The sequence below is a fragment of the Pelodiscus sinensis genome, chromosome 3 (assembly GCF_052426305.1).
Source record: "Pelodiscus sinensis isolate ZL-2025 chromosome 3, ASM5242630v1, whole genome shotgun sequence".
In the NCBI taxonomy this organism is placed as follows: Eukaryota; Metazoa; Chordata; order Testudines; family Trionychidae; genus Pelodiscus; species Pelodiscus sinensis.
The window spans coordinates 86,019,086-86,044,960 of record NC_143054.1 but is presented as its reverse complement, the minus strand read 5'-3'; the positions used below and the strand labels follow the sequence as shown (position 1 = coordinate 86,044,960).

The 25,875-nt window shown below is 44.6% G+C and overlaps 1 protein-coding gene across 1 annotated transcript; it reads right to left on the bottom strand.

Annotated features, from left to right (window-relative positions):
- Positions 1 to 555: 555 nt before the first annotated feature.
- NUS1 (NUS1 dehydrodolichyl diphosphate synthase subunit) lies at positions 556 to 24,234 on the bottom strand. Its single transcript, XM_075924048.2, has 5 exons — positions 23,615 to 24,234; positions 10,595 to 10,717; positions 5,087 to 5,239; positions 2,917 to 3,016; positions 556 to 787 (listed from the first exon to the last, which is right to left on the bottom strand). Exons 1-5 carry the CDS (start codon positions 24,000 to 24,002, stop codon positions 697 to 699), a joined length of 855 nt encoding a protein of 284 aa, XP_075780163.1. The 5' UTR covers positions 24,003 to 24,234; the 3' UTR covers positions 556 to 696.
- Between the last annotated feature and the right edge of the window lie 1,641 nt (positions 24,235 to 25,875).

Genomic DNA, 25,875 nt, shown 5'->3' with positions numbered 1-25,875 from the left:
AGAAGTGCTGCTTAATGCACTTGCCCAAAATTAGGTTAAAAAAAAATCTGTGGCCTCTTTAGATGGCAGAAACTGATTACCTCTGCTTCTTATCCTATTAGATGCTTTGCCTTGTTAGCAGATAAGCTGGAAAATTTTCCATTCCATTTTTATGGTTATTAGAACAATTACTGAAATACACAAATGCATAACATTATTTGAAGATAACCAGGCCAAATAGCTCTCAAGTGTCCAACTATGGGGAACAAAGGGAGGATGAGAAATGGACGGGCATATGGCGGCAGACCAGTCTTGCACTTTTCCAATGCATGTGGCAACCTCTTATGTTACCCTGTAGTTTTCACAATGACACTATGAATATTTTCCCTTAGCAAGGAATAACATTAATCTTACATAATAATGTTTTGGTCACGAGGGGGAGACAGAGGTGGGGGCATGAAGTGTTTGAGCAGCTCTGCTTAAAACATTTTTACAAGGTCATCTGTACGAACGAACAAACCTGTGCATTTCCCCCTTTCCACAGAAGGATTCTCATACACTCACACGCACAGACTCTACAGAAAGGTAAGACACTTTATTGAGTTTTTTGATAAATTAAGAAAATTATGAACCAGACTTGTACAGATCACAGGGTGCTTGTAAACAGAGACACTGGGTCCTTTCCATGGAAAGCCTGACAGAGTGCTCATTCAGAAGTCATTTTCCGCAACGCTGCTCACAGGCTGCATAGTGATGGAGGGCAGAAAAAAAATCTTCATAGCTGATGTTCAGGTGTGAAGGCAAAGAGCTGAAGAAACAGGTTAGGAAGGAGTCATTAAGGCAACTATTTTATGTAAAGGATTTTGATGGGCAAAGAAATGTAATTTAAGATCAATTATCACAATCACAACAACAACAAACTGAGCTGCAGAGTTCTTACACTCCTCAAATAACCCTCACAATGAAGGTATTTTAGTACACACAATCTACACTGAAAAAATTGACCTGGCTGTAATTAAACACTTTATTTTGGCACAAGTTAGTGCTCTGGAAATCTCCATGTACAGTGAAATAAGTGCAACATAGACTTGTGCCAAAATAAAGACATGTTAATTGCAGACAGGTTAGCTATTTGTGTAAATTGTGTGTGGAGAAAAGCCTTTAAAAAAAAACTCTACAATTAAGCAACTTATATAGTACTACTGACACTCTGCTTTCAAGCCCTTTATTTAAGGGTATCAGAGGTAGCAGCAGAGGGCTGAGGGGGGTGTGCTGCCTATAACTGTGAAGGTTAACTGATGAGCCCAGGCTCATTGGTTAATTGTTTACCCATTTACACACATCCCTAACTTCTTTATAACACTGGGAGGCAGTAGCAGAGATAGTTTGCATGCCAGAGCATGAAAGAAGTTTGCTCCTGCCAGCACCATGCCTTAGAGACAGCTATGACATTTTTAAACCACAGAAGAAAAATTTAAATCTTCTGAGTGAAAGTATGATTGAGCACTTTTTCTACTAAAGTTCTCAAAGACAATTACAGACTGGACTTATTAATGAAGTGTCAGAAGGAGTCTTAAGCAGTGTTCCTTCTAATTTTCCCATTCTTGAACAGTCTGAATTTTGTTATGTGCATCAATATGGAGGTGATATGCATCATCGTCTTCATGCTGATGCACATAACAAAATTCATGTGGTGGAGGTGGGACCAAGAGGTTCTGAGTGTCAGAGGGAACTCGGGCCTGGGGCAGAGGATTGGGGTGCAGGATTGTGAGGGCTCTGGCTGGTGGTGCAGACTCTGGATTGGGGCTGTGGATGAGGGATTCGACTTGCAGGCTGCCCCAAGGAGAGAGGTCTACTACAACCCTCTCTCAAAGCATCTTAGGTCCAGGTGAGAAGCTTCCCGATGGCCACTGCAGTTCCAGCAGGCATAGTTAGGGGAGGGAAGCTTGTCCCCCAATAGGGGCAGGTACAGGAAGAGGCACCTGTCCCCCTAGAAGTGGCAGCTCTGACGCAGGTCTGAGTTGGTGCCATGGCTGAGGGAAAGGCGTCCCCTTCCCCCAGTCCCAGCACAGACCTGCCCACCTTGAGCCCTTTTAAGGGTCATGTTAAGCAGCCGCAGAGCTGCCTAACTTAGAGGGAACTTAGGTCCTAAGGACATATTTCTGCCTTCAGAATGCTCCTAGACATAGAATAACCCTAATACATCCACAAAGAATTCCTCTGACCCAATAACTATTAATAGCTCTTCATTTAAATCTAGGAATCATAAGTATATTTTAACAACCTTCATGTGTATACATGAGCCATATATAACTAAGTGTAAAGTATATCAACAGCAAGACACATGCTCTGTAAAGAGAAAAGTCGAACAAATACAATTCAAAGACAATTTGAGATAAGCTGATACAAAATACTGTCTCACAAATCTGATGGTTTGTTACTGTCTCAACTCTGAAGCCAATGGATTTTATTTAAGCTGCTGCTGAATCTTGAAGAACTTATCAAACAGGGCATACAACTAAGATTCAGGATCCTCACAACTGAGCTGGTCATGACATTTTTTTAAAAGCTTTTTGTACACCATAGTCATAAGAGGAATAGAAGTGGAATAATCAATTAACTGAGACACCATAAACATATCTGTGCACATAACTTCTATCTTTGAAGGGCCAAAAATGTCTCAAACTAATAGATTAAATGTTTCCTGTAGGAGACAGACAAAGCCCAAACCAGTCAATATTATCTCTCTAATAGGAGAGTAAAGAAATGCATTAAAAAGATACTTTCTGTACAATCTCAGTCTCCAAGCAAAACTTATTACTTGCTTTTTATCTGCTGGAGTGACTTCATTTCTTTCTTTTTGCATCGCTTGGAAACTTAAAAAGCATTTAAAACTGTCATTTTAGGGCATAAATATATGACTTATAACCAACTCACATAATCTCTGTCAGTCTGATGTGCCAGGGAAGGAATCCTAAGGTGCTGTCCACAGGACCAAACTTCAAAATTAAATCAGGATCAGGGAAACCTTTATTACCTACAAAATAAATAAATACAAGAGGGAAAATTAAGTTGGAATTAGAGATTTAGATTCATTAGAATGTTGAGAGTTATTTCTTTATCTTTAAAAGATATTAGACAGTAAAAAAGTGTTAAGAATAAAAGTTCAGTCCTCTACCTTTTTTCTGAACAGATAACTGAAGTGAGAGGTTGAGGTCATAATTGGCAAAAATGGGCTGCTGTGCCTTGAACCAACAATAGTTTGGGAACTTGATAAGAGATTATAGTGAAGACATATTAGAATACTACTGTGAAAAATCAAAATTAGCTGACATACTGACCAGTATTCCCTCTAAGCTGCAGCAGCACAGCTTCACAGTAGGCTTTCGAAAGATCCTGTAAACCTCATTTTTTGAGGACTACAGGATCTTTCGAAAAAGCCTGCCATTTTCAAAAGAACCGTGTCTAGACCGCAGTTTCTGTCGAAATGGCGCTTTTTAGAAAGAGCGCCATGACGCAATTATGCAAATGAAGTGGGGATTTAAATATCCCGCACTTTATTTGCAATTTCAAAGTGTCTAATTTACACTTTGACAGAGGGATGTAGCCTAGACACATACTAAGGCAGTGGTCCCCAACCATTAGAGGTTGCTGGGCGCCAGGGGGCGTGACCGTTCGCCCGCTGGGCGCCAGAGGGCAGGGACACTTGCATGCCCAGGGGCGGGCCCCCCCCCCCCCATAGCCACGTGCTCGGGGCTGGGGCCCCCTCCAAGCGTCTCCCCCCCAAGCACCGTGTGCCCGGGGCCGGTGCCCCCCCCAGGCGCTGCGTGCCCGGGGCTGGCGGCCTCCCCCCCCCCCCCCCAAGCACCGCGCGCCCAGGGCCTGAGCTCCCCCCATGCACCGTGTGCCCAGAGCGTGGGCGGCCAATCTGCGGCGCTCCCGGGGCCGGCGCTCATCGTGCGCCACATACCCGGGGCGGGGCCAGGCCAGCCCCAAGAACTTAGTGGGTGCACACAAATGCCCCCGCGGGTGCCATGGTGCCCGCGGGCGCCGTGTTGGGGATCACTGGACTAAGGGAATAAAGGAGAAGCAGAAAGAGAAGAGAGTATGCTTTAAAAACCAAACCAAAAAAACCGCACACCCCTCCACACTAAAACAAGCACGAACTGCTTAATTTCTTGTAATTGCTATATCGTTGTACTTAATAACTTGGGACAAGTAGTAATACATAGATTTTATAAAGTGTCAGTAGAAGTCCTCACGTATAGATGCTAGCTCCAGCCTGGAATACTCATAGGGAAAATAGTGGGTGCTTAGCACCCAATGTCAGCCCCATGGAGCAGCTCCTCTCCTTCCCCTCCCAAAACCTCCCATGTGGCTGCCATGATCAGCTGTTCAGTGGCATTCAAAAGGTGAGGGCAAGGGGGGGGGGGAGGAGCAGGATAAGAGAAAAGCGCCCCATAAAACATACAAAGATATGAAGACTGAGGCAATACAGGACAAACAGGAGGAAGACTTGGAGGGGAGGAAATTAAATCAAACTTTGAAGGCATGGACAAAACTGAAGCAGAAGGTGAGAGGAAACCAGTGGGATACAGTGTTTTCAGAATGGTCTGCAAAAGAGTTAAGCAGCAGCATCTTCACACAGGACAGAAATGGGTGAATTTTTCTGACTAAATAAAAATTTTGCCACACAGTTTGAGAAAGTGAGACGAACTCAAACTATTTTCAAATGTGTCCAATACTTTAGGCGAGGGTAGGGTGGAATCTTTCTGAAGTGTCCACATTTTCTCAAAGTGTCACTTTGAGTAGACATTTGTGAGGTTAAGTTTTTGTTTAGTCCATTTTGATTTAAAATGAACCTTTTTTTCCTGCCCACCATTGAAATTTTTTTTTAAAAGTCAATAGTTTGCTCAGTTCTGTGACAGACATGTAAAATATTATCTGAATCAAAACCTATTACCAAGATATGAGCAAATGTTCTAAAAACGGTCACCAGTGCTGGTTAGGAGTTCAAATCCAGATGTAAATCCAGTGCCATTCTGACCCAAAAATCTTAGTAGAACATAGTGGTCCCTTCCTGTTCCAGACACAATATAATACTTACTACTTAGTAAACTGTCTAAGACATTCACATCCAGGTCTGTACATTTTCTTTGCTGTTGTGCTACCAACTGGCAAAAGTTCTGAGCAGCTCTCACAATGTCTGCCTTTCCATCTTCTGGGGACAGCACCTTCAGTGTAGATTGGCAATTTAAAACTGCAAGTAAAAAATACAAAGTTGTTTTAAAAAGCAAGTGCAAGACAGCTTATTTGTTTACAGTTCTAGGATGTTAGTAAGTATTCAAAGGACAGGGATGGAAGTTCTTGTATCAATAACAATGTGCACATTTTGACATTTCAAATTAAAAAATACAATGCACTGAACATTGCCACTCAGTGTACTAACGTGTCTATCACAGCTACATCTTTTTAGAAGTTTATGGTGGTGAGAGTCTTCAGGTTTGTTACCTTAACTTTGTATTTCCTACCGTTTGACTTCAGGACATCTTACAAGACTTAGATGTAACCTGTAATAGCCTAAAAGCTTAGCATTATATTTTAACAGTGTCACTAGTCTCAGGCCAGTTTCCAACTTTTGGGACAGAGGGACAAGATCACTTCAGAAGGCTGCATTTGTTCTGCTTCATATGACCGCTAGAAGCACTCTGCTAGAAGGCTATGATACTGGCAAGTGGGGGGGGGAGGGGGAGGAGAGAAAATAGAGGCATCTGAGCCCCAAGTAGCATAGCAAACAAGAGTGAACAAAGGAAAGCACGGCCATTTAAAAAAAAAAAAACAACACCAACCACAACACACCACACCAAAAAGAGCAAGGCAGCAAAACTGCCAAGAACAAAACAGGAGATAGGACGTGACACTTCCAGGTGAGACGTGGGTAAAAGGCACAGGAAGAAATTTGTAATAAATGTATAGTTTAAGTATTTGGCTGCAAGTAACTGTTACACTGGAGTATTTGGAAAAGGCTATAAATAGAGAAATTAAGAAACACACTATAAGGGTTAGGAGGTTACTCGGGAAGACAGCCACTAGATTTTAGCCTGTATCAGACTGAGAAATTGAAGAGAGGAACACAGGGTACCCATGCTGAACTACACAAGCTAACGGCCCCTTTTTGAAAGACGATACACATTCCACATTTCCTGCCCGAGAGCGAATAAAAATATTGAGTTACAAGTTCATCCATGATGGGAAGATTTGTATCAGGCCTCAACTAGCTATTTGCATCCAATGCATTTTCCCAAAGAACCAAGAATCATTAAATATGCTTTGTAAGGTGTATAACTGTTTATTTTATAGGTTCTCAGTTTAAATTAGAGGACTACCAGCAAATGCTTTGTGTTCATAAAAAGTTATGCAGTCTAACAGAGGCGGGGTGGGGAGGAGGGGAGAGGAGGAGGAGATGGTGCTGGGGGAAGCCAGCTTAAAAGCCAGTTCCCCCCAGTACCATCTCTGAGGCAGGATGGGGAAGAGGCGAGGGGGAGGGGGAAGGAGGAGAGAAGAGACCAGGCGCAAGCCTGTTCATGGCAAGTCCCCGACTGCACCTCTGCTTTTTAAAATGGAGTAAGAGCCGGGATGGGGAGCTAACTTCACTACAGCTCTGCTGTTTACCCTCTTATTGACTATTCAAGTAGGCTTATTGGGTAATCCTGTCGACTATATGCATTCTTCCCCCCCTTGCTGCCTCTGTATCAGAGTCAGCAAGGGGGAGGAGTGCATGTGGGAACCAATGCCCAGCCCCTACGCCTGTATTGCTGGGAAGTGTGGAGGCTGTAGAGTGGGTTCAGGTGCCGATACACATGGTGAACCAGCTTTTAAGCAATTCTTCGTGAATGCCACCTCAGCAGACTGACCTGTCCTGCCCCCTTGCTGCCTTCTACACAGGCAGCCATGGATTCCTCCCTCCCCCACCACACTGCTGCTTCTTTCAAAGGCAGCAGTGCAGGACAGCAGGCAGAGGCAGTCTACGCAGGAAGCTCGTTTTAAAAACCACCCATGCCACTGCCTCTGATAGAGTGGCAGCAGCACAGGGTGGCAGCAGGCTCCCTGAGAGAATTGTTGTGTAACTGATCATTTGTGTTGTTACACAACTATTCAATTACATGCTCTCAGACATTCCTAATAGACTCAGTCTTAGACCAAGCTGTAATTGCTACTACCACAGTGCTCCCCCTCCAGAAGTGGCTGCTGGTTTGTTTGTTTTTGGCCAATTTTTAAGCCAGCTCTCCTCGCAGACCAGCTCCCACCTGCCACCCCAAAACTGCTGCCTCTGATACAGAGTCAGCAGCACAGAATGGCACAGGGCTCCCTGGGAGGGTCCCCCCCTGGAACATTTTAGTAACTGTAACTGCTAACAATTGTTGAAATTAGCTTATTTTAGTAATTTTGTATTTCTAGCATCCCCAAGGTGGACCACTTAGAAATAGTGACCATAATATAATTAACCTGTTAAATCCCTGATAATGGGGAACTACACGAAAGTTAGAAGGTTAAACAATTTAAAAAGGTATAGTGCCAAAAGTAAAATCCTTGAAAGCTGCATGGAAACTTTTCTAAGACACCATAATAAACGTTCAAATTAAATGTATACCCCAAATTTAAAAATGCAATAAGAGAACCAAAAAAGAGCCACTAAGGCTTAACAGCCAAATAAAAGAAGCAGTGAGAAATAAAGAGGCATTGTTTAAAAGCGGAAGTTAAAGCCTAGTGAGGAAAACAGAATGAAGCATAAACTCTGTCAAATGAAGTGCAAAAATATAATTAGGAAGGCCAAAATGGAATTTGAAGAACAGCTGACCAAAAAAAAAAAAAAATCTCAAAAAGAGTAATAGCAAAAATATTTGTATGTACATCAGAAGCAGGAAGCCTACTACACAACCGGTGGGGCCACTGGATGATCGAGATGCTAAAAAAGCACTCAAAAGATAAGGTCACTGCAGAAAAACTTTGAATGAATTCTTTGCATTGGTCTTTACGGCTGAGAACGTGAGGGAGATACCCAGAGCTGAGCCTTCTTTTTAGGTCACAAATCTGATAAATTGTCCCAGACTGAGGTGTCAGTAGAGAAGGTTTTTGAACAAACAGATTAATAAGTCCCAGATGGCATTCTCCTAAGAGTTCTGTAAGAACTCTAATATGAAACTGCAGAACTACTAATTGTGGCTTGTAACTTATCTTCTGTACCAGATGACTGGAAAATAGCTAATGTGGTGCCAATCTTTAAAAAGGGCTCTAGGACAATTACAGACTGGTAAATCCAATGTCAGTACCAGGCAAGTTAGATGAAACTATAGTCAAGAACAGAATTGTCAGAAACATAGATGAACATAATTTGTTGGGGGAAGTCAACATGGTTTCTGTAAAAGGAAATTATGACTCACTAATCTACTAGAATTCTTTGAGGGGTCAACAAGCATGTGGACAAGGGAGATCCAGTAGATACAGGGTACGTCTAGACTACATGCCTCTGGCCACAGAGGCATATAGATTAGACTACCCGGCATAGGAAAATGAAGCGGTGATTTAAATAATCGCCGCTTCATTTAAATTTACATGGCTGCCACGCTGAGCCGATCAGCTATTTGTCGGCTCAGCGCGGTTGTCTGGACGTGCGGGGGTCGACATCAAAGGCGTTTGTCGACCTCCCAGGTATGCTTCCTGGGATGAGGCATACCTGAGAGGTCGACAGATGCCTTTGATGTCGACCCCCGCGCTGAGCCGACAAATAGCTGATCGGCTCAGCGTGGCAGCCATGTAAATTTAAATGAAGCGGCGATTACTTAAATCGCCGCTTCATTTTCCTATGCCGGGTAGTCTAATCTATATGCCTCTGTCGCAAGAGGCATGTAGTCTAGACGTACCCACAGTGTACTTAGATTTCCAGAAAGTCTTTGACAAGTTCCCTCAACAAAGGCTCTTAAGTAAAGAAAGCTGTCATGGGATAAGAGGGAAGGTCCTCTCATGGACTAAGAGCTGGTTAAAGGATAGGAAACAAACAATAGGACTAAATGATCAGTTTTCATAATGTACAGAGGTAATTAGTGGTGTCTCACAGGGGTCTGTACTGGATCAATCCTATTTAACATTCATAAATGATCTGGAGAAAGGGGTAAACAATAAGGCGGCAACATTTTAAGATGATACTAAACTGCTCAAGATAGTTAAGCCCGAAGCAGAATCTGAAGAGCTTCAAAGGACCTCAAGAAAATGGCAGAAGAATTTTAATGTTGATAAATGCAAAGTAATGCACATTGGAAAACATAATCCCCGCTATACATACAATACGATGGGGACTAATTTAGCTATAACTACTCAAGAGAGAACTTGGAGTCATTGTGGATAGTCCTCTGAAAACATCCACTCAATGTGCAGCAGCAGTCAAAAAAGCAAACAAAATGTTAGGAATCGTTTAAAAAGGGATGGAGAATAAGACAGAATATCTTATTTCTGTTATATAAATGTACGGTAAGCTTACATCTTAAATTCTGCGTGCAGATGTGGTCACCTCATCTCAAAGACATATTTTCCGAAAAAAGTTCAGAAAAGGGCAACAAATTATTTGGGGTTTGGGAACAGCTGCCATATGAGGAGAGATTAAAAAACTGGGACTTTTCAGCTTAGAAAGGAGGAGACTGATATGATAGGGGTCTATAAAATCATGACAGTGTGGAAAAAATGAGTAAGGAAAGGTTATTTACTTGTTCCCATAACATAAGAACTAAGGGTCACCATATGAAATTAATAAGCAGCAGGTTTAAAACAAGCAAAATGAATTATTTGTTTATGCAATGTAGTCAACTTGTGGAACTCCTTGCCAGAGGATGTTGACAACCAGCACTTTAACAGGATTCAAAAAAGAACAAGATGAATTCATGGAGAACAGGTCCATTAATGGCTATTAGTCAGGATGGATAGGAACGGTGTCCCTAGCCTCTGTTTGTCAAAAGTTGGGAACAGGTGACAGAGGAGGGATCACTTGATGATTACCTGTTTTGTTCATTTCCTCTTGGATACCTCGCATTGGCCACTGTTGGAAGGCAGAGTACTAGGCTAGATGGACCTTTGGTCTGACCTAGTATGCTATTTTTATGTTATGCTTATACTGTATACTATACACTGAAATGTAAGTGAAATATTGTTTTGATTGCTTACTGTCTTATTTTTACCATCTAATTATAAATACATTTTTCAGGAAAAGTGTGCCATACTACTTGTATTTTTATGTCTGATTTTGTAAACAAGTAGTCTTTAAATAAATTGAGACTTTGAGGGGTACACAAAACAAAAACTACTAAAAGGGATATAGGAGCCTGGAAAGGTTACTAGCCACTGCCTTAGACAACAACCACATACAATCAACATTAGCCCAGGAAGGTTACAAACATTCTCTGCATCTGTTTTTATAAAGGAGGTGAAGGGGGAAAGGGTGGGAGGGAAAACAACATGCAGTTGGGGCAGGGGAAGACAGTGAGGAGGAATGTACATACAGGATGATACACAAGCCTCAATGAATAAAGCACTGAGGGCCTCAGGGCTTTCATCACCATAATCCTACCTTGGTCTGTTTTGTCTTGATTTGCAAATTCCACCGCATATTTGGAGCAATCTAGACCCAACAGTTCCTGCTGCTGTTTTAAAATTTCATCCATAAGCCTTGCATTATTCCTTTTGAAGATACCTTAAAAAAATCCACAAGTCAGACAAGTCATTTCAGTTTTCACTTTATCAGAAAGACTGATAAAAATAGAGAAAGAAGAAACAGGTAGTAAAATGCTAGCTTTAAATTAGACTCTACAAGATAAATAATTGAGGCAGACTGTACTACATAAATCTGGCTTCATGACGACCTCGGAAGAGAATAAAGTTAACTACATACAACTTTTAGGTCTGTGGTATGTTGCTACTGTTCTTGATATGACTGAACCAGTAAGACATCTGATAGTTCTTTACAAAGAACACCACAAACTTCACTGATAGAATGCTCTAAATGACAAATTTACCATGTCAGATGCAAGTTTGCACATTTTCTCTAACAAGCAGAAGTCAGGGACTCCCATATTCTAGTGCTAGCCTTGCACCAACTCCTTCTGTGGCCTAAGAGAAATGAAACTTAGGATCAGGACAATAGTGCGTGAGAAGCTAAGCTAGCAAGCTACAGTGTGCAGCATAACCTCTTACAACAGCTACTCTACAATAAGCACATGTGTGAATGGAATGATGAAGAGAGCATGCACATTCTATGCTATGTGGTATGCCCTGCAGAATTGTATTCTTTCCTTCATCTGCATGCACTTCAACCGCATTGTGTTAAGGATAGCTACATCAACTGGTGCAAGGATTACTTTAACACAGTTCACACATTATGAGGAAAGGTACATCTACACCAGTGTTTAACTTAAGACTGAGAAACGCCAAACAATTTTTTTTTAAATGAGGAACACCAAGGATTGTGTGTTGAGGGGGTGGGAGCCGGGGTAGGGAGGAGTTAGAGGGGAAAAAAGTTGCCTCCCCTTTAAGGGTGGCCATTTTGAACTCTGTTCTCCACAGCACACCTGTATGCCACAGAACACAATTTAAGAAACACTGATCTACACCCAAAGTAATCATGGGCCCCTTATTTCTGTGCTGAGTTGTGCTTTTATGCTTGTGTAACCTACATAAAAGCCAATTCTTGCTGTGAGAACTTGTAAGTGTGATGATCTATGACACTGCACTTCAAGGGGGAAGCAAGTCTCTTGAGAACACTGCCTGCACTAAGATAAAGGTCAAGAAACTGTAGCAACTGGAACTCTGATTGCTTTTGTGAACAGATTAAGTACAGGCAAGGCATAGCGGTTGCGTTCACTAAGCCTGCTCTAAAAGCAGAGTTTCTCTGAGGATACAATTTCTCCGCCATACCCACACACTTTAACCCCTTCTCTCAGGAGCTCCAAACACACTATCACCAGGCATAGTGTGTTCCTTTGAGAACATCCTACTGGAGATCCTATTCATCTCCATGGCACAACATCTTACTGAGATGAGTGAGCCATTTCATTCTGCAGTCGTCCTAAGCTGCAAAGGGTTTTGTGGGTTCCTTCTTTCAAAGGAACACTTGTGAGCACACGTACAAGGAGATGGATACCAGCCTCTATACTCCCTTTTGAAAGAAGGAACTCAGCGAAACCCTTTGCAGCTTAGGATGACTGCAGAGACATGTGAAATGGCTCACTCATCTCTGTAGGATGTCATGCCATGGAGATGAATACTGCCTGGCAATAGGTTTGAGGTATGTCAGATGTTCTCCTCCACAGCACTAAGTCCAAACCAGCCCTTGTGGAACATCAGTTTTCATATGCAGAGAGATTATATTGAAAAATTTAAATATGCTCAGAATGTGGGGCGGGTATATGCTGGGAATCTCTTGACCAAATTACACTGAATTTGTGTAACCACTTTTGGGCTCAGAACATGAATCCCTTAAATCTTTTTCCTTAGGAGATAAGTACTGATTGTTTCAAGAGAAGAAGTGAGGTTAGGGGGCATAGATGGGAGCAGAGAGCACAACTTATTTGTGTGTTTGGAGCTCCTGACAGAAGGGGTATAGCCTGGATAGCCTCACCAGTGAAGCAGCTGAGAACCTGCATGAAGCCTGGGAAGGACAAAGTGGCTGATTGGGGATACCCCAGGACAGGAGCCAGACGGAACACACAGAACAAACCGGAGGACGACCCTAGGGAGGAAGTCACCTGAGGACAAACTGGACAGGCAGCAGTGATACTGGGTCCATGTAGTGGGACTGTGACTTGGCATTGGGAATGAGGGAGGCCATTAACTAGTTACACGAGAAGGTTGTTGCTCTCTGCAAAGCCACACAGAACAACAGTGGAGGAGTTTGTTGGCACCAAAGACAGCCAGTACCACTCACTACTAGGGATGTTAAAATACGTGTATGTATTTAAATGTGTAACCACTGAACTTTTCAGAAGTTACACGGGGGGGGGGGGGGGGGAGGCAAGCACTGATTCCCACCTGGACCCACTTCCCCTGCTGCCTATATGGGAGTCAGCTGAGAGGGGAAGGTGGAAGGCAGCTCCATAGGAGCTGGCTCCTGCCTGCCCCACCTCCTTGCACTGCTGTATCAGGAGCAATTATGCCCTATCACCTCCCCACCATAGAGGCAGCAGTACCAGAATGTGTGCATGCATGTAACTGAGGGTTCACTAATGAGCCCAGGCTCATCAGTTAACCATGTACTCTGGTACACACCCTACTGGGCTGGAATACTGCCCAGGCCTCAAATTCTACATATGAGCAGATTGTTCTCTGTCTGCCTCTTGAAACAGGGGTATGGTAGGACCTTGTGTTGTACACAACCCTATTTTATCATTCCAACTATCTCCCTGTAAATAAATATTTCCTTTTTTAGTGTTCAGGTGGATGTTTGTTCACTCTGGAGGGTTTGAAACAGGTGCCCCTATTGTGGAAGGAACTTCCATAGCTGCCTTACTGTAAGCACCTTTTCTTGGCCAGAGCAGCCTGCAGTGCAGACTCCATCTAGACTACAGAGGTGCTGAAGTTATATCTGTGTCACATAAGGGTAATGGTAGAGTTTATGATACACCAATACATTGGAAGGTACTAGCACCAATACAAGGTTAAAGCAGCATTTTTGTTATAAGAGGGACAGAAAACACCTACAAAAGTTATGTAACCAGAGACAGAACTTTAAAATATTTATTGAAGTTTGTGCATTGCTTGATTGTTCATGCTTTTGAGGCTCAATGGTCACAAAGTGTCACCATCAACCACTTGCATATTTGCAAGCGAGCCTGCTATTGCTGCTTGTATGCCAGAGTGTATGCATACATTAGAATAAGTAAGTGATTTTCTCCAGCTCATTAACTTTGGAGTCACATTGTAGCACCAATTTTTATTCTTGACACCTTTTATCACAAGACAGTCAAGTACCATTCTCTCAACAGACCTCCCTCAATTGCAGAGGGATCAAGCCACTGAATCCCCCCTGCTGCTAAGCTCCCTGTGTCTGGGAAATGACTGCTCACTGGCTCCTAGTTTGGATTGCTCCAGTGCACTCTCTGTTGTTGATGCCAAGGTCTGACAAACATCTCAAGCACTGGAACCCTGCAGTCTGGCTGCTTAGATCCTCAAGATAGTTCCTGGCTCTCTGAAGACCCTCTCACTTGTTTTGACATTTCCCGAGGAGTCCAGCTGGCTGCAGGAGCTCTGGTTTTGTAGCTGAACTATTCAAAAAGGCAGTACAGAAATACAGAAAGAAAACAGGCTTAGCAAACACTCTTTATTCTCAAAAATGAGTGTTACAGATCTATGGAAAGCAAGCTCCTGTACACATTTCCTTGGGGACAGGCCACACCAGAAACACTATAGTAGCACAGCTGCAGTGCTTCAACATAGATAATGTCTATGTTGGCAGGAGTGGTTCCCCTCCAAAGTACTTTACCTCCTCAAGAGCAAAAAGTTAATGAAAGAATGCTTCTGAAGTACTTGCACTGCGTACCATAGGTTAGGTCAGCTTAACTATGCCTTGGGGCTGAAAGATATTCTTCACATCCCTGGGTAGTGTACATCAGGCCTTAGCTTGACCTTCCCTCTTTTTGTGAAGGCTTGGGTTTGATCAGCATCCTCATGGGAGATAAAGTCCCTATCTTCACTCTCTGCAGATTAGCAGCAGCAGGACCAGTGAATTAGTTTTCTATCTTTATGGAAGTATTTTTCTTACAATGCCTCTGCACCTGCTTTGCCCAAGCTCCTCAACAGAGGAATTTTCATGCTTCAACATCCCACCAACTTCAGGGCATACATCATTCAAAGTCAATGGTCCTCACTATTCCACCAGGGGAAAGCCATTCAGTATTTATGGCCCTTGATTGCTCTGTGAAAGCTTCCCAGAGTCTCTATATTGCGTAAAGTTCCTAATATGGCTTGTCTATACAAACATTGCAGCACATCTGGTAAAGACTTTGCAGACAGAACAGAGTGCCAAGCCACCTCCACAAGCAGCAGAAGCTATGTCAGCACAGAAAGCCCTCCAGCTGACAGTGCTGGCATACTGGTGCTTATGTTAGTATAACATAGCCAAGCATCCAGAAGCAGAGGTCTTAGGTATGCTAAACTAGTTTGATATCAATAGCTTCACATGCAGGTGCAAAGAAAATATATTTTCATTTCACTTTATTAAACTAGTCATTGACCTGAGCTAGTTGAACTAAAAATTAAGAAACCAACTGGGAAAGCAAGAGACTTGTTTGTTTTTCCTTCTAGATTTGATTTTAACAAATAGGGAGGAACTGGTTAAGAATTTGAAAGTGGAAGGCACCTTGGATAAAAGTGATCATGAAATCATAGAGTTCATGATTCTAAGGAATGGTAGAAGGGAGAACAGCAAAATAGAAACAATGGATTTTAGGAAGGCAGATTTTGGTAAACTCAGAGAGCTGGTAGGTAAGTCCTATGGGAAGCAAGGCTAAGGGGAAAAACAACGGAGGAGAGTTGGCAGTTTTTCAAAGGGACAGGATTAAGAACTCAAAAGAAAGCTATTCCACTGAGTAGAAAAGATAGAAAGTATGGCAAAAGACTGCCTTGGCTTAACCAGGAGATCTTACATGATCTGAAAATCAAAAAGGAGTCCTATAAAAAGTGGAAACTAGGACAAATTACAAAAGATGAATATAAGCAAACAATACAGGTATGCAGGGGCAAGATTAGAAAGGCAAAGGCATAAAACAAGCTCAAATTAGCTACAGACATAAAGGGTAACACAACAACATTCTAGAAATATATTTGAAGCAAGAGGAAGACCAAGGACACAGTAGGCTCATTGCTCAGTGAGGAGAGAGAAACAGGAAACTTGGAAATGTCAGAGGTGCTTAATGACTTTTGTTTCAGTCTTCATCAAGGAGTCTGATGAAGAAATGCCTAACAGTGAATGCTAGTGGGAATAGTGCAGGTTTAGAAGATTTTAAAAAGTAAGTTAAAATCACTTAGAAAAGTTAGATGTCTGCAAGTCACCAGGGCCTGATGAAATGCATCCTAGAATACTCAAGGAGCTGAGAGAGGAGGTATCAGCCTTTAGCTATCATCTTTGGAAAATCATAGAAGACGGGAGAGATTCCAGAAGACTGGAAAAGGGCAAATATAGTGGCCCCATCTATAAAAAGGGAAACAACAACAACAACCCAGGAAACTACAGACCAGTCAGTTTAACTTATGCCAGGAAAGATAAGGTAGCAAGTAATTAAGGAATTCATCTGCAAACACCTTGAAGATAAGGTGATAGGTAACAACCAGCATGGAATTGTAAAGAACAAATCATGTCAAAGCAATCTGATCTCTTTCTTTGATAGGGAAATAATTCTTATGGATAAGAGAGAAGCGGTGGACATGGTATACCTGGACTATAGTAAGGCATTTGATACGGTCTAATCTTCTTATCAATAAACTAGGCAAATACAACTTAGATGGGGCTACTATAAGGTGGGTGTATAACCATTCTCAGAGAACAATGAGAAGTCCTGTGGCACTTTATAGACCAACAGATTTATGGGAGCATAAGCTTTTGTGGGCAAAGACCCACTTTGTCAGATGCATGTCATGCCCACAAAAGCTTGTGCTCCCATAAATCTGTTAGTCTATAAAGTGCCACAGGACTTCTCGTTGTTCTTGCAGATTCAGACTAACACGGCTACCCCTCTAATACATTCTCAGAGAGTTAACAACGGTTCACAATAATGCTGGAAGGGCATAACAAGTGGGACCAGTTCTGTTCAATATTTCCATCAATGATTTAGACGATGGCATAGAGAGTGCACTTAAGTACACAGATGATACCAAGCTGGGAGGGGTTATAACTGCTTTGGAGGATAGAGTCATAATTCAAAATGATCTGGACAAATTGGAGAAATGATTTGAGGTAAATAGGATGAAGGTTAATAAGGACAAATGCAAAGTACTCCACTTAGGAAGGAACAATCAATTTCACACAGACTGGAAAGCGATTGTCTAGGAAGGGAGTACTGCAGAAAGGGATCTAGTGGTCATAGTGGGCCAAAAGCTAAATATGAGTCAACAGTGTGATGCTGTTGCATAAAAAGCAAACCTGATTCTGGGATGCATTAACAGGAGTGTTGTGAGCAAGACACAAGAAGTCATTCTTCCGCTCTACTCTGCATTGATTAGACCTCAGTTGTAGTACTGTGTCCAGTTCTGGGCACCACATTTCAAGAAAGATGTGGAAAAACTGGACAAGTTCCAGAGAAGAGCAACAAGAATGATTAAAGGTCTGAGAACATAACTTATGAGGGAAGACTGAAAGAACTGGGCTTGTTTAGGTTGGAAAGGAAAAGACTGAGGACATGATAGTGGGACAAGATAGCGGTTTTCAAGTATTGAAAAGGGTGTTAAGGAGGAGGGAGAAAAATTGTTCTCTTTGGCCTCTAAGTATGGGACAAGCAGCAATGGGCTTAAATTGCAGCAAGGAAGTTTACGTCGGACATTAAGAAAAGCTTCGTAACTGTCAGGGTGGTTAAACACGGGAATAAATTGCCTAGGGAGGTTGTGGAATCTCCATCTCTGGAGATATTTAAGAGCAGGTTAGATAGGTATCTGTCAGGGATAATCTAGAATGGTGCGTCATCCTGCTGTGAGGGCAGGGGACTAGATTCGATGACCTCTCGAGGTCCCTTCCAGATCTAGCGTTCTATGAATATATGATTCTATGATAAGAGTTTGGGATTTTTTTAAAAAATAGATATGAAAGGATGAGATCTACTAGTTCTGAAATCTTGAATTACTCAACTAGAAACATTCAGTTTAGGCGGTACAAACACTATCTGTTTAGTAAGCCAGTCAATCTTAAAAGTGCAAAATTTTGGCAAATTCTTAGAACTTCTGTTCTTTTGCATCCAGCATATTTAAATGTTTATGCCTTTTTAAATATTTCCCTTTTGACAATGTGTTAAAATACATCTAAGCAACATATATTCCATGTGTACAATGTCCTCCAGCTTCCCGTTTGCTTTTTTCCATAGACAGGAGTTTTAAATGAATCATTTGAAACTCATGACTTCGGTGTCAGGTCATTATCTTTCTGTGGCAAGAAGTCAGATGAGTTTTGGCAACATAAAAATACTATCACAGCTGCAGCACTCGCAGTAGGTTTGGTGATAATATAGCTTCCAAATGTATATTTCTAAATATCCTGGAACATGCTGATATTTTAGACTTACTTTGTGGCACACAACTGAAAGCAAATTTAGTCAACTGCAAGTCTTTGGACTCTGTAAAACTGCCTCAAGCCAACTTTAAAAATCTTTCATGTACTTTTCAGAATAGGGTTTGTTTCTAAACAAGAAAGTCACATTGTACATATTTCCTTAGTTGAAAGTTATTTTGTGCAACTTTTGCTAGGGTAAGCACTGATGTTATGGAAACAATTATACTTGGAGACATAACAGTGACTAGAAACTAGTAGGGCAACGAAACAGCAGTAACAAGCTCAGTGCTCTCTCCCTTCTAGTTTTATTCTTCCTGTGGGCTTTTCTTAAAGGGAACTTCACCCTGTTAAATATTTTAAAGTTATTTGACCATCAGCACATTAGTCTGACTGCAGTTTAGACGTTTCCATCAAGAATGAGAGGCAACAGAGTACCCAAGTTTCCACAATTTCCAACCTCTCTTCCAACTAGGGATGTAAGACTATTTGAGTAATCAACTACCCAAGCCTAGGATTATCAGGTAGTTGAGTCACTACTTAACTAGTCACAGGGGCTCGTGCGCATTTCAAAGTAGAAGCACAATCATGGAGCCTGGGATCAGAGGGGGACTCAGTCTCCTGCTGACCCCAGGCTGCACATGGAATTTCAGGGGAATCCAGGATGAGCTGGGGACTCCCCAGCTGAATGTGGGTTCCATGCAACATTTCCCCAGAACCTGGGGTCAGCTGGGGAGTCCCCAGCTGATCCTAGGTTCCATGGAAATGCTCTACACCCAGCTGATCCCAGGCTCTGGAGTCCCCAGCTGACCCCAGGCGGCACTGCCGCTTTGAAACACTGCCTGATAGAGGCAGCAAGGCAGGGGGGAGAATCAACCAGTCGATTGATTATCCAATAAGAATTTGCATATCGGATAGTCAACTAGTCTTTAACGTCCTTCATGTCTAACAAAAGAAAACACTGCTATTCCCAACACTGTTGAAAGAGATGCTGCTATTTAAGAGGATACAGAAGTGTTTTGTAGGGTTTGGAACTACCAGCAGTACTGAAGTGTCCAGGGAAGGAAATAAAACAATAGCTCCTACCAGTTAACTGGAATCAGTAAGCCACCCCCATTAAAGGGGAGGCAATTTATTCTGGTCTGAGCCATCCTGATGGTTAGGAAGTTTTTCTTAATGTCCAACATACTCTGCCCTTGTTGCAATGTTAGCCCCTTGTTTCTGGTCATATCCTCAGAGATTGAGACTAATTTCTCATTTTGTAACAACTTTTATGTACTTGAAATGGTTGTGTCCTCTCTCAGTCTTGAATAATTCAGTTAGCAAACACACCTAAGAAAAAGAGTATTGCCAACACTTAATTGGCACACTAAGATAACTAAATCATGAACTATTTTGTTGAAAGTTTATATGATTTACTACATAGCAGCTTTCTTAGAATGCTTGTTAAATACAAAGATGGACTTGTGATTCAACCCACATCTTTTGAATCCCAGTCTTGAGTATTAATCCCCAGCTCTCTCCACAGGCTACTGAAATCACCTTGGGTAAGTACTGTATTCTGTACTAGGGATGTAATAGCGTAGCTGATTAACAGATTAACCAATAAGCAAAAGCTTATACGTCAGGGTGGGCAAAATACCTCTTATGGGATGGATTCGGTTCACCAAACCACTGGATCTAGCCTGCAGATGCCCCTCCCAGGATCCTCAGGCATGCAGCAGCCACTGTTTTAAACACAGGGCTGCTCCCTGTGACTTTACTCAGAAGGGAGAGGGAGGCTTCAAATGATCTCTCCACTCCCAGCCCAATCCCCAGCTCCTATTGGCTAGAAATAGACAGCCAATGGGATCTGAGAGACTGGCGTGGGAAATGGGGGCAGCACAAAGCCTCTCCCCGCTCCCAGAGAGGAGAGCCATGTGGAGGGAGCATACTGCATTTTCAATGCTCTGGAGCTGCAGCAGGCAAGGAGTCCAGCCTGCCTTGGAGGTGCTGCAGAACAGGAGATGTTTAGATAAGCACCTCTCAGCCAGTGATTGCCTCTGGCATTCCTGCACCTCTAACACCTCAACTCCCTCGCCCGTCACCTTCCAAACCCACTGCACCCACCCTGACCCACTTCACAACTCCCTCCCAAATCCTGCACCACCTCCTACACCCTTCTCAGGCCAGAATCCTCTCCTGCACCCCCTCACCCTCCCTAATCCTATACCCTCCACCCCCATCTCCTGACCCAGGTCACAACCCCCTCCTTCACAAAAACTCCCTCTCAGACCTCACAAAGTCTCCTGAACCCCAACCCTTACCCTGTGTGTCCTTCTGCACCCAATGTCCATCCTAGAACCCATGCCTCCTCCACAGGAAAGTGTGGCCCTTGACCACTCTCTAAAAGCTTAGCATGCTCCCCTGGCCAAAAATTATTGCCCACCCATTATAGGTTAATGCTATAGACCACACACATTCCCCATCCCCTGCCAGTAAATTTTTTAGAATGCTGGCCACCAGCCCAGCTCATTCCTGGTTCATGCCGGGTCTGAGAACTACCCTGATGCAGCTCTGCATTTAAACTGTATTAGGAGCCAGGCAGCCCTGCTCTGTTTCAACTCACACCAGGTCCAGGGGCTCAGCTACGTGCCACCCAGACAAGTGTTGCTCCCACACTGCACTGCTGCCTCTGTATCAGAGGCAGCAATGCGGTGCAACAGGCAGCCGGTCCATGAGGGGAGCTGGTTTTACAGTGGCAGCAGCACGGAGTAGCAGGGGGCTCCTTGGGAGTGAGGCCGGAGGGCTCTGACTACTAGTCCCAGGGAATATAGAATAGTTGAGTAACTGATAAGAATTTATGAGGTTAAGTGATTATTTAATTAACTGGTATTTAACATCCCTATTCTATAACTCAGTTTCCCCTTCAGTAATTAGGGAATACCACTTCTTTTCTCTGACTCTGTTTTGTCTATTTAGAGGTATTGCTTGTTTGTGCTAAAATAGTACCCAAAAGGCCTGAGGGTCCAGACCTCATTACATTGAGCATTGTACAAATCCATAGTAAAAACAGGCCATCTTGTTGTAGAAAGCCTTATTAGTAGTTCCATATACTTTTACTGTAGTCAAAAATTTCAATTAAACCTTGCTGTATATGGCCTTCAAAAATATTACTAGCTGGAAGTACAAAGCTAGATATCTTCAGTGTCACCAGACTAGATATGTAAGTGACTAGTCAACTATCCAATAAGCATAAGCTTATCAGGTAGTCGAGTAGTGACTTAACTAGTCACTTCCCCTCTTCACTGCCTCTGTCAGAGAGAGGCAGCAAGGGCGCAGGGAGAGAAGGGGTGGGGAGCAGGAGCTGGTACTGGGGGGTGAGGCAAGAGGCATAGAAGGATTCCCAGCTCACATCCAGAATGAATATTAATCAAAGCATATTCTAACACACTGTGGAAAACCTCTCTATATGTAGCCTAGCTCACTAAATATAAAGCCTTCGGTTCTTAAAGGAAGTTCAAAGAAGCTATCTAAAGGCAACATCTTAAAATCACACAATTTGGATGGAACAGGAATATCATACTGATAGATAATATCATACTTGCAGAGGCATTCATTTCCATACAACAACTTCACAGAGTTGATCATCAGAGATCGCTATCCCACTTGGACATGGTAAGAGTCCAAGGAAATGCACTAAAATGTTCTGAATCCTTCCTCAAGTGACACTTAAGATAGTGACTGAAAAGTATATACCCACCACCAGACCTCTTACCAAGATAGTCCCACCGGGACTAATTCTCTCTGAAGTCCTATTTAAGAGCTCTATACATAGTCACTTTAAACACTGGTGAGAAATTACATGCAAACAGTAAAAAGCTCTATCCTCCAGCAGCAGTTAGTCATGTAACCAACAGAATTTGTCAGTTACACAGTTAATGTTTTCCCATTTTTACATCTTCTATTCTCCATAACACAAACACTGAGGAGTCCCCCATTGCAGTGCAGTCCCCTTTGGTTTCAGTCAGCATGCAATTTAGCTTTCATACAGCAAAGATTTGTGTATGTTATCTCCAAACTGGCAGGATGACAACATCCTATCCTTGTAAATAACTTAGCTACCATTAGTAATTGATGCCTATTACTTCCTAGCTGGACTAGAGGTACACAGTCAAGCTGGGAATGAAGCAGTCAGACATTAAGAAACTAAGTAATAGTGCTGTTTCTGTACATATCCTTAGCAACATGAAACCTGTCCTCTGCTCACTACACTGGCTTCACAAAGTAAGAAATGCAAAGTCAAGAAACCCAATGGTATGGGTGCAGAATACAGGCAGTCCCCGGGTTATGTACGAGATAGGGACTGTAGGTTTGTTCTTAAGTTGAATTTGTATGCAAGTCGGAACTGGTACATATTGTAGGGGAAACTCTAGCCAAACATTTCTCCAGAGCTCAGTTTTATTCTCCCACACCTCACTTCCCTCAGTCCTTTATTCTCAAGCTGAGGTGTGTGCTGAGAAAAGCCGCTCCGCGTCTCCCTGGTCTGCTGGGGGGGGTGGGGGGGGCGCGCTAGCTTCGCGTCTCCCTGGTCTGCTGGGGGGGGGGGGTGCAGCTAGTGCAGGGTTGCCTCACCCCGATTGTAAGTAGGGATCCCATGTAAGTCGGATCTATGTAACCCGGGGACTGCCTGTACTTAAAACATCACCCATTAAGCTGCTCCACTCCTCTGGCACAATAGATTTGTTTGCTGCAAGGGTCAAGCCAGGGACGGCCAGTCCATGTAGATGAACTAGGCGGTCGCCTGAGGTGCCAAGTTAAATGGGGCACCAAATGGTGGCACAATATCATTGAGGGGTTTGGAAGTGGGGGCACTGATTGCATGGTTCGCCTAGGGTGCCAGTTGCTGGCAGCTAGTCTAGGGCCGCCCCTGGGTCAAGCTCATCTAGGGAGGGATGAAATGAAGAATGCCACCCTGCTTTCCCAAGTTAGCAGGCCGACAGGTCTGAGGTCTTTGCTGCTACCTGGCACGGTCTCAGGGAGCAAACAGGGACAAGGGGGTGCTGGGAGTTTCACAGCTACTCTCCGAGCCAGGCAGGCAGAGAAGCACCAGGCCATCCCCTGTTAAGGAGCGGGCACGGAGTAACTCTCACAGGAAGGAAGCCTATTGATAGCAGCCAGGGCTCCTAGGAGCAAGCAGAGACCACCCCCGCGGGCGGCTCCTCTCTCGGGCCCGGGAAGTGAGGGGCACCGTTTCTCTAATACCGACTAGCCAGAGGAGCAGCAGCAGCCACGCGCCGGGCCAACCCCCCCCCCTCGGGCCAACCCCCCCCCACCCGCACCCCCACCCCCCCGCTCCACGCTCACCGTGGTGGTCGTAGACGCTGACGTAGGAGATGCCCACCGCCATGCACCACACCACCAGGCTGGCCATGTCCGCGTAGCTCGGCTCCTCCTCGGTCACCACCAGCCCCATGTGCACCGGCAGCTTCTCCAGCGCCCGCCCGTCCCCGCGACACCGCCCGCGCCCGCCTGGCACCCGCCGCGCCGCGCCCGGCTTGTGGAAGGCGAAGGCCCCGGCGGCGGGCGCCAGGAGCGCGCACGAGGCGGCGGCAGAGGCCGCGCGGCGCCACCAGCGCCAGAGCCACGAGCGGGGGCCACCCCGCAACCGCCCGCGGAGCCACGAGACCAGCGCGCGCAGCAGGCAGAGCAGGGCGTGCAGCAAGCGCCACACCAGCTCGCACGCGCCGCTCATGGAGAGGAGGGAGCGCGAGGCCGTGAGGAGGGGGGCACCAGCGGAGAGGGGCGGGCGCGGCGAGAGGGAACCTCAGCCACAGCGCGCGCCACGCACCATCATCCCTACTCCCGCCTCGCCTAGCTCGGCCACCGCCCTCCTCACTGACACCGCTTCGTCTGCCCGACTGCTACCGCTAGCGCCGCCATCTTGGGACTTCGCTGGCCCTGTGACCCCGGCGCCGCAGAGCTCCTATTGGCTGAAATCCTAGCGTCGACGTCACTTCCGCGTGCGGGCCGAGTGTGACGTGGCCCCAGAGGAAAGAACTGCTCTTCAAGGTCCGGGTGGTGCTGCGCCTGCCGCGCCCGCAGGGCCTGGCTGCAGAGCTCTGGGCACAGCGCCCCCTGGCGGGGCCCGGAGCAGCAGCAGCAGCAGCAGCAGCCCAGCCTGAAGCCCGGGACCAAGCGCTTTGCTGCGGAATAGCCACGCCCGGCATCGTCTGTAGCGGGCCCTCCAGCTGCTCTGCCAAGTGCCAGAGCCCGCCTCGCACCCCGCCGCAAGGCAGCGCGGGGGACCGAAGCGGGGGCTCTAGCCCCGCGGATGCAGCATTTTCCCTGCGAGTCTTAATTTTGCTGCTTAATTCATCGTCACAAGAAACCTCTGAGGTGTCTCCGGTGCTGGACACGGCAAAAGGGGCTCCCGTGTTGTGGGTCACTGTGTCAGCCTTGTGTCCGGCACCTGGCTCCAGGAGAGGAGCAGAGCTCAAGGGACACCCTTTAGGTGGTTCCCAGTCCAGCATGTTGGCTTTTGTGGTCCGCGTTTTGAGTGATTTTTTTTAGGTACCTAAAGGCTCGTGTCGCAGGGCTAGTAGGGCTGAGCATTGCAGTGTCTAATCACCTTTTGTGAAAGGCTGAAAGATCTCGTTTCTTTGATAATGTCAGACTGTGTGGCTACGTCTACACTGGCCCCTTTTCCGGAAGGGGCATGTAAATTTCACTAGTCGTCGTAGGGAAATCCGCGGGGGATTTAAATATCCCCCGCGGCATTTAAATAAAAATGTCCGCCGCTTTTTTCCAGCTTTTAAAAAAGCCGGAAAAGAGCGTCTAGACTGGCCCCGATCCTCCGGAAAAAGTGCCCTTTTCCGGAGGCTCTTATTCTTACTTTGAAGACGTAGCCTGTGAGTTTTCGGAGAAGCCGTGTTACCCTCTTGAATGTAAGATCTGTAAGTTCAGTCTATTTCCCCCATCTATCGCAGCTGCTGCTGCTTTTTCTTCCATTTCATTCTTTAGAAATGTGCAGTGCCCTGTACGTCTTTGTGCCTCAGTTTCTTCGTCTGTAAAATGGAGATAATGATATCAACCTCCTTTGAAAAGCATTTTGAGAGCACAATGCAAGAGCTGAGTATTACTCTTTATATGTTTCAATAGATGTGCCAATTATCCCAGTGCTCTCTATTGGTTAAACAAAACATCGCTTTTTAAAGAAAATTAATCAAAAGAGCTCTTTTTTTAAAAAGGAGTAAAACCTTGTGGCTGCTGATTTAGGTCCAACATGCACGGTTTTGCCTTTGAATCTTGTCCCAGGAAGCACATGCTGAGGGTTGACAGTAAAAGTGTCTCAACACAAAGACAGTGGGAAGTATATTAAAAAACTGAGTCATGGAAAAAGTGATAAACTGAGAAGAGCTTTTAAAAATAATTGTAAATACCCTGCTCCCTAGCAAGAACGCTAGGCGGGCAGAGCAGACCAAGCCCCCACAGTCTGACCTCTCATCTTGCAGGAGTGCCAAATGGGCAGAATGTGCCAAGCCCCTACGGTCCAACCCTGCTCCCCATCGGGAATGTCAGGCAGGCAGAGCAGGACAAGCCCTTGAAACCTGACCCCCTCTTTGCTG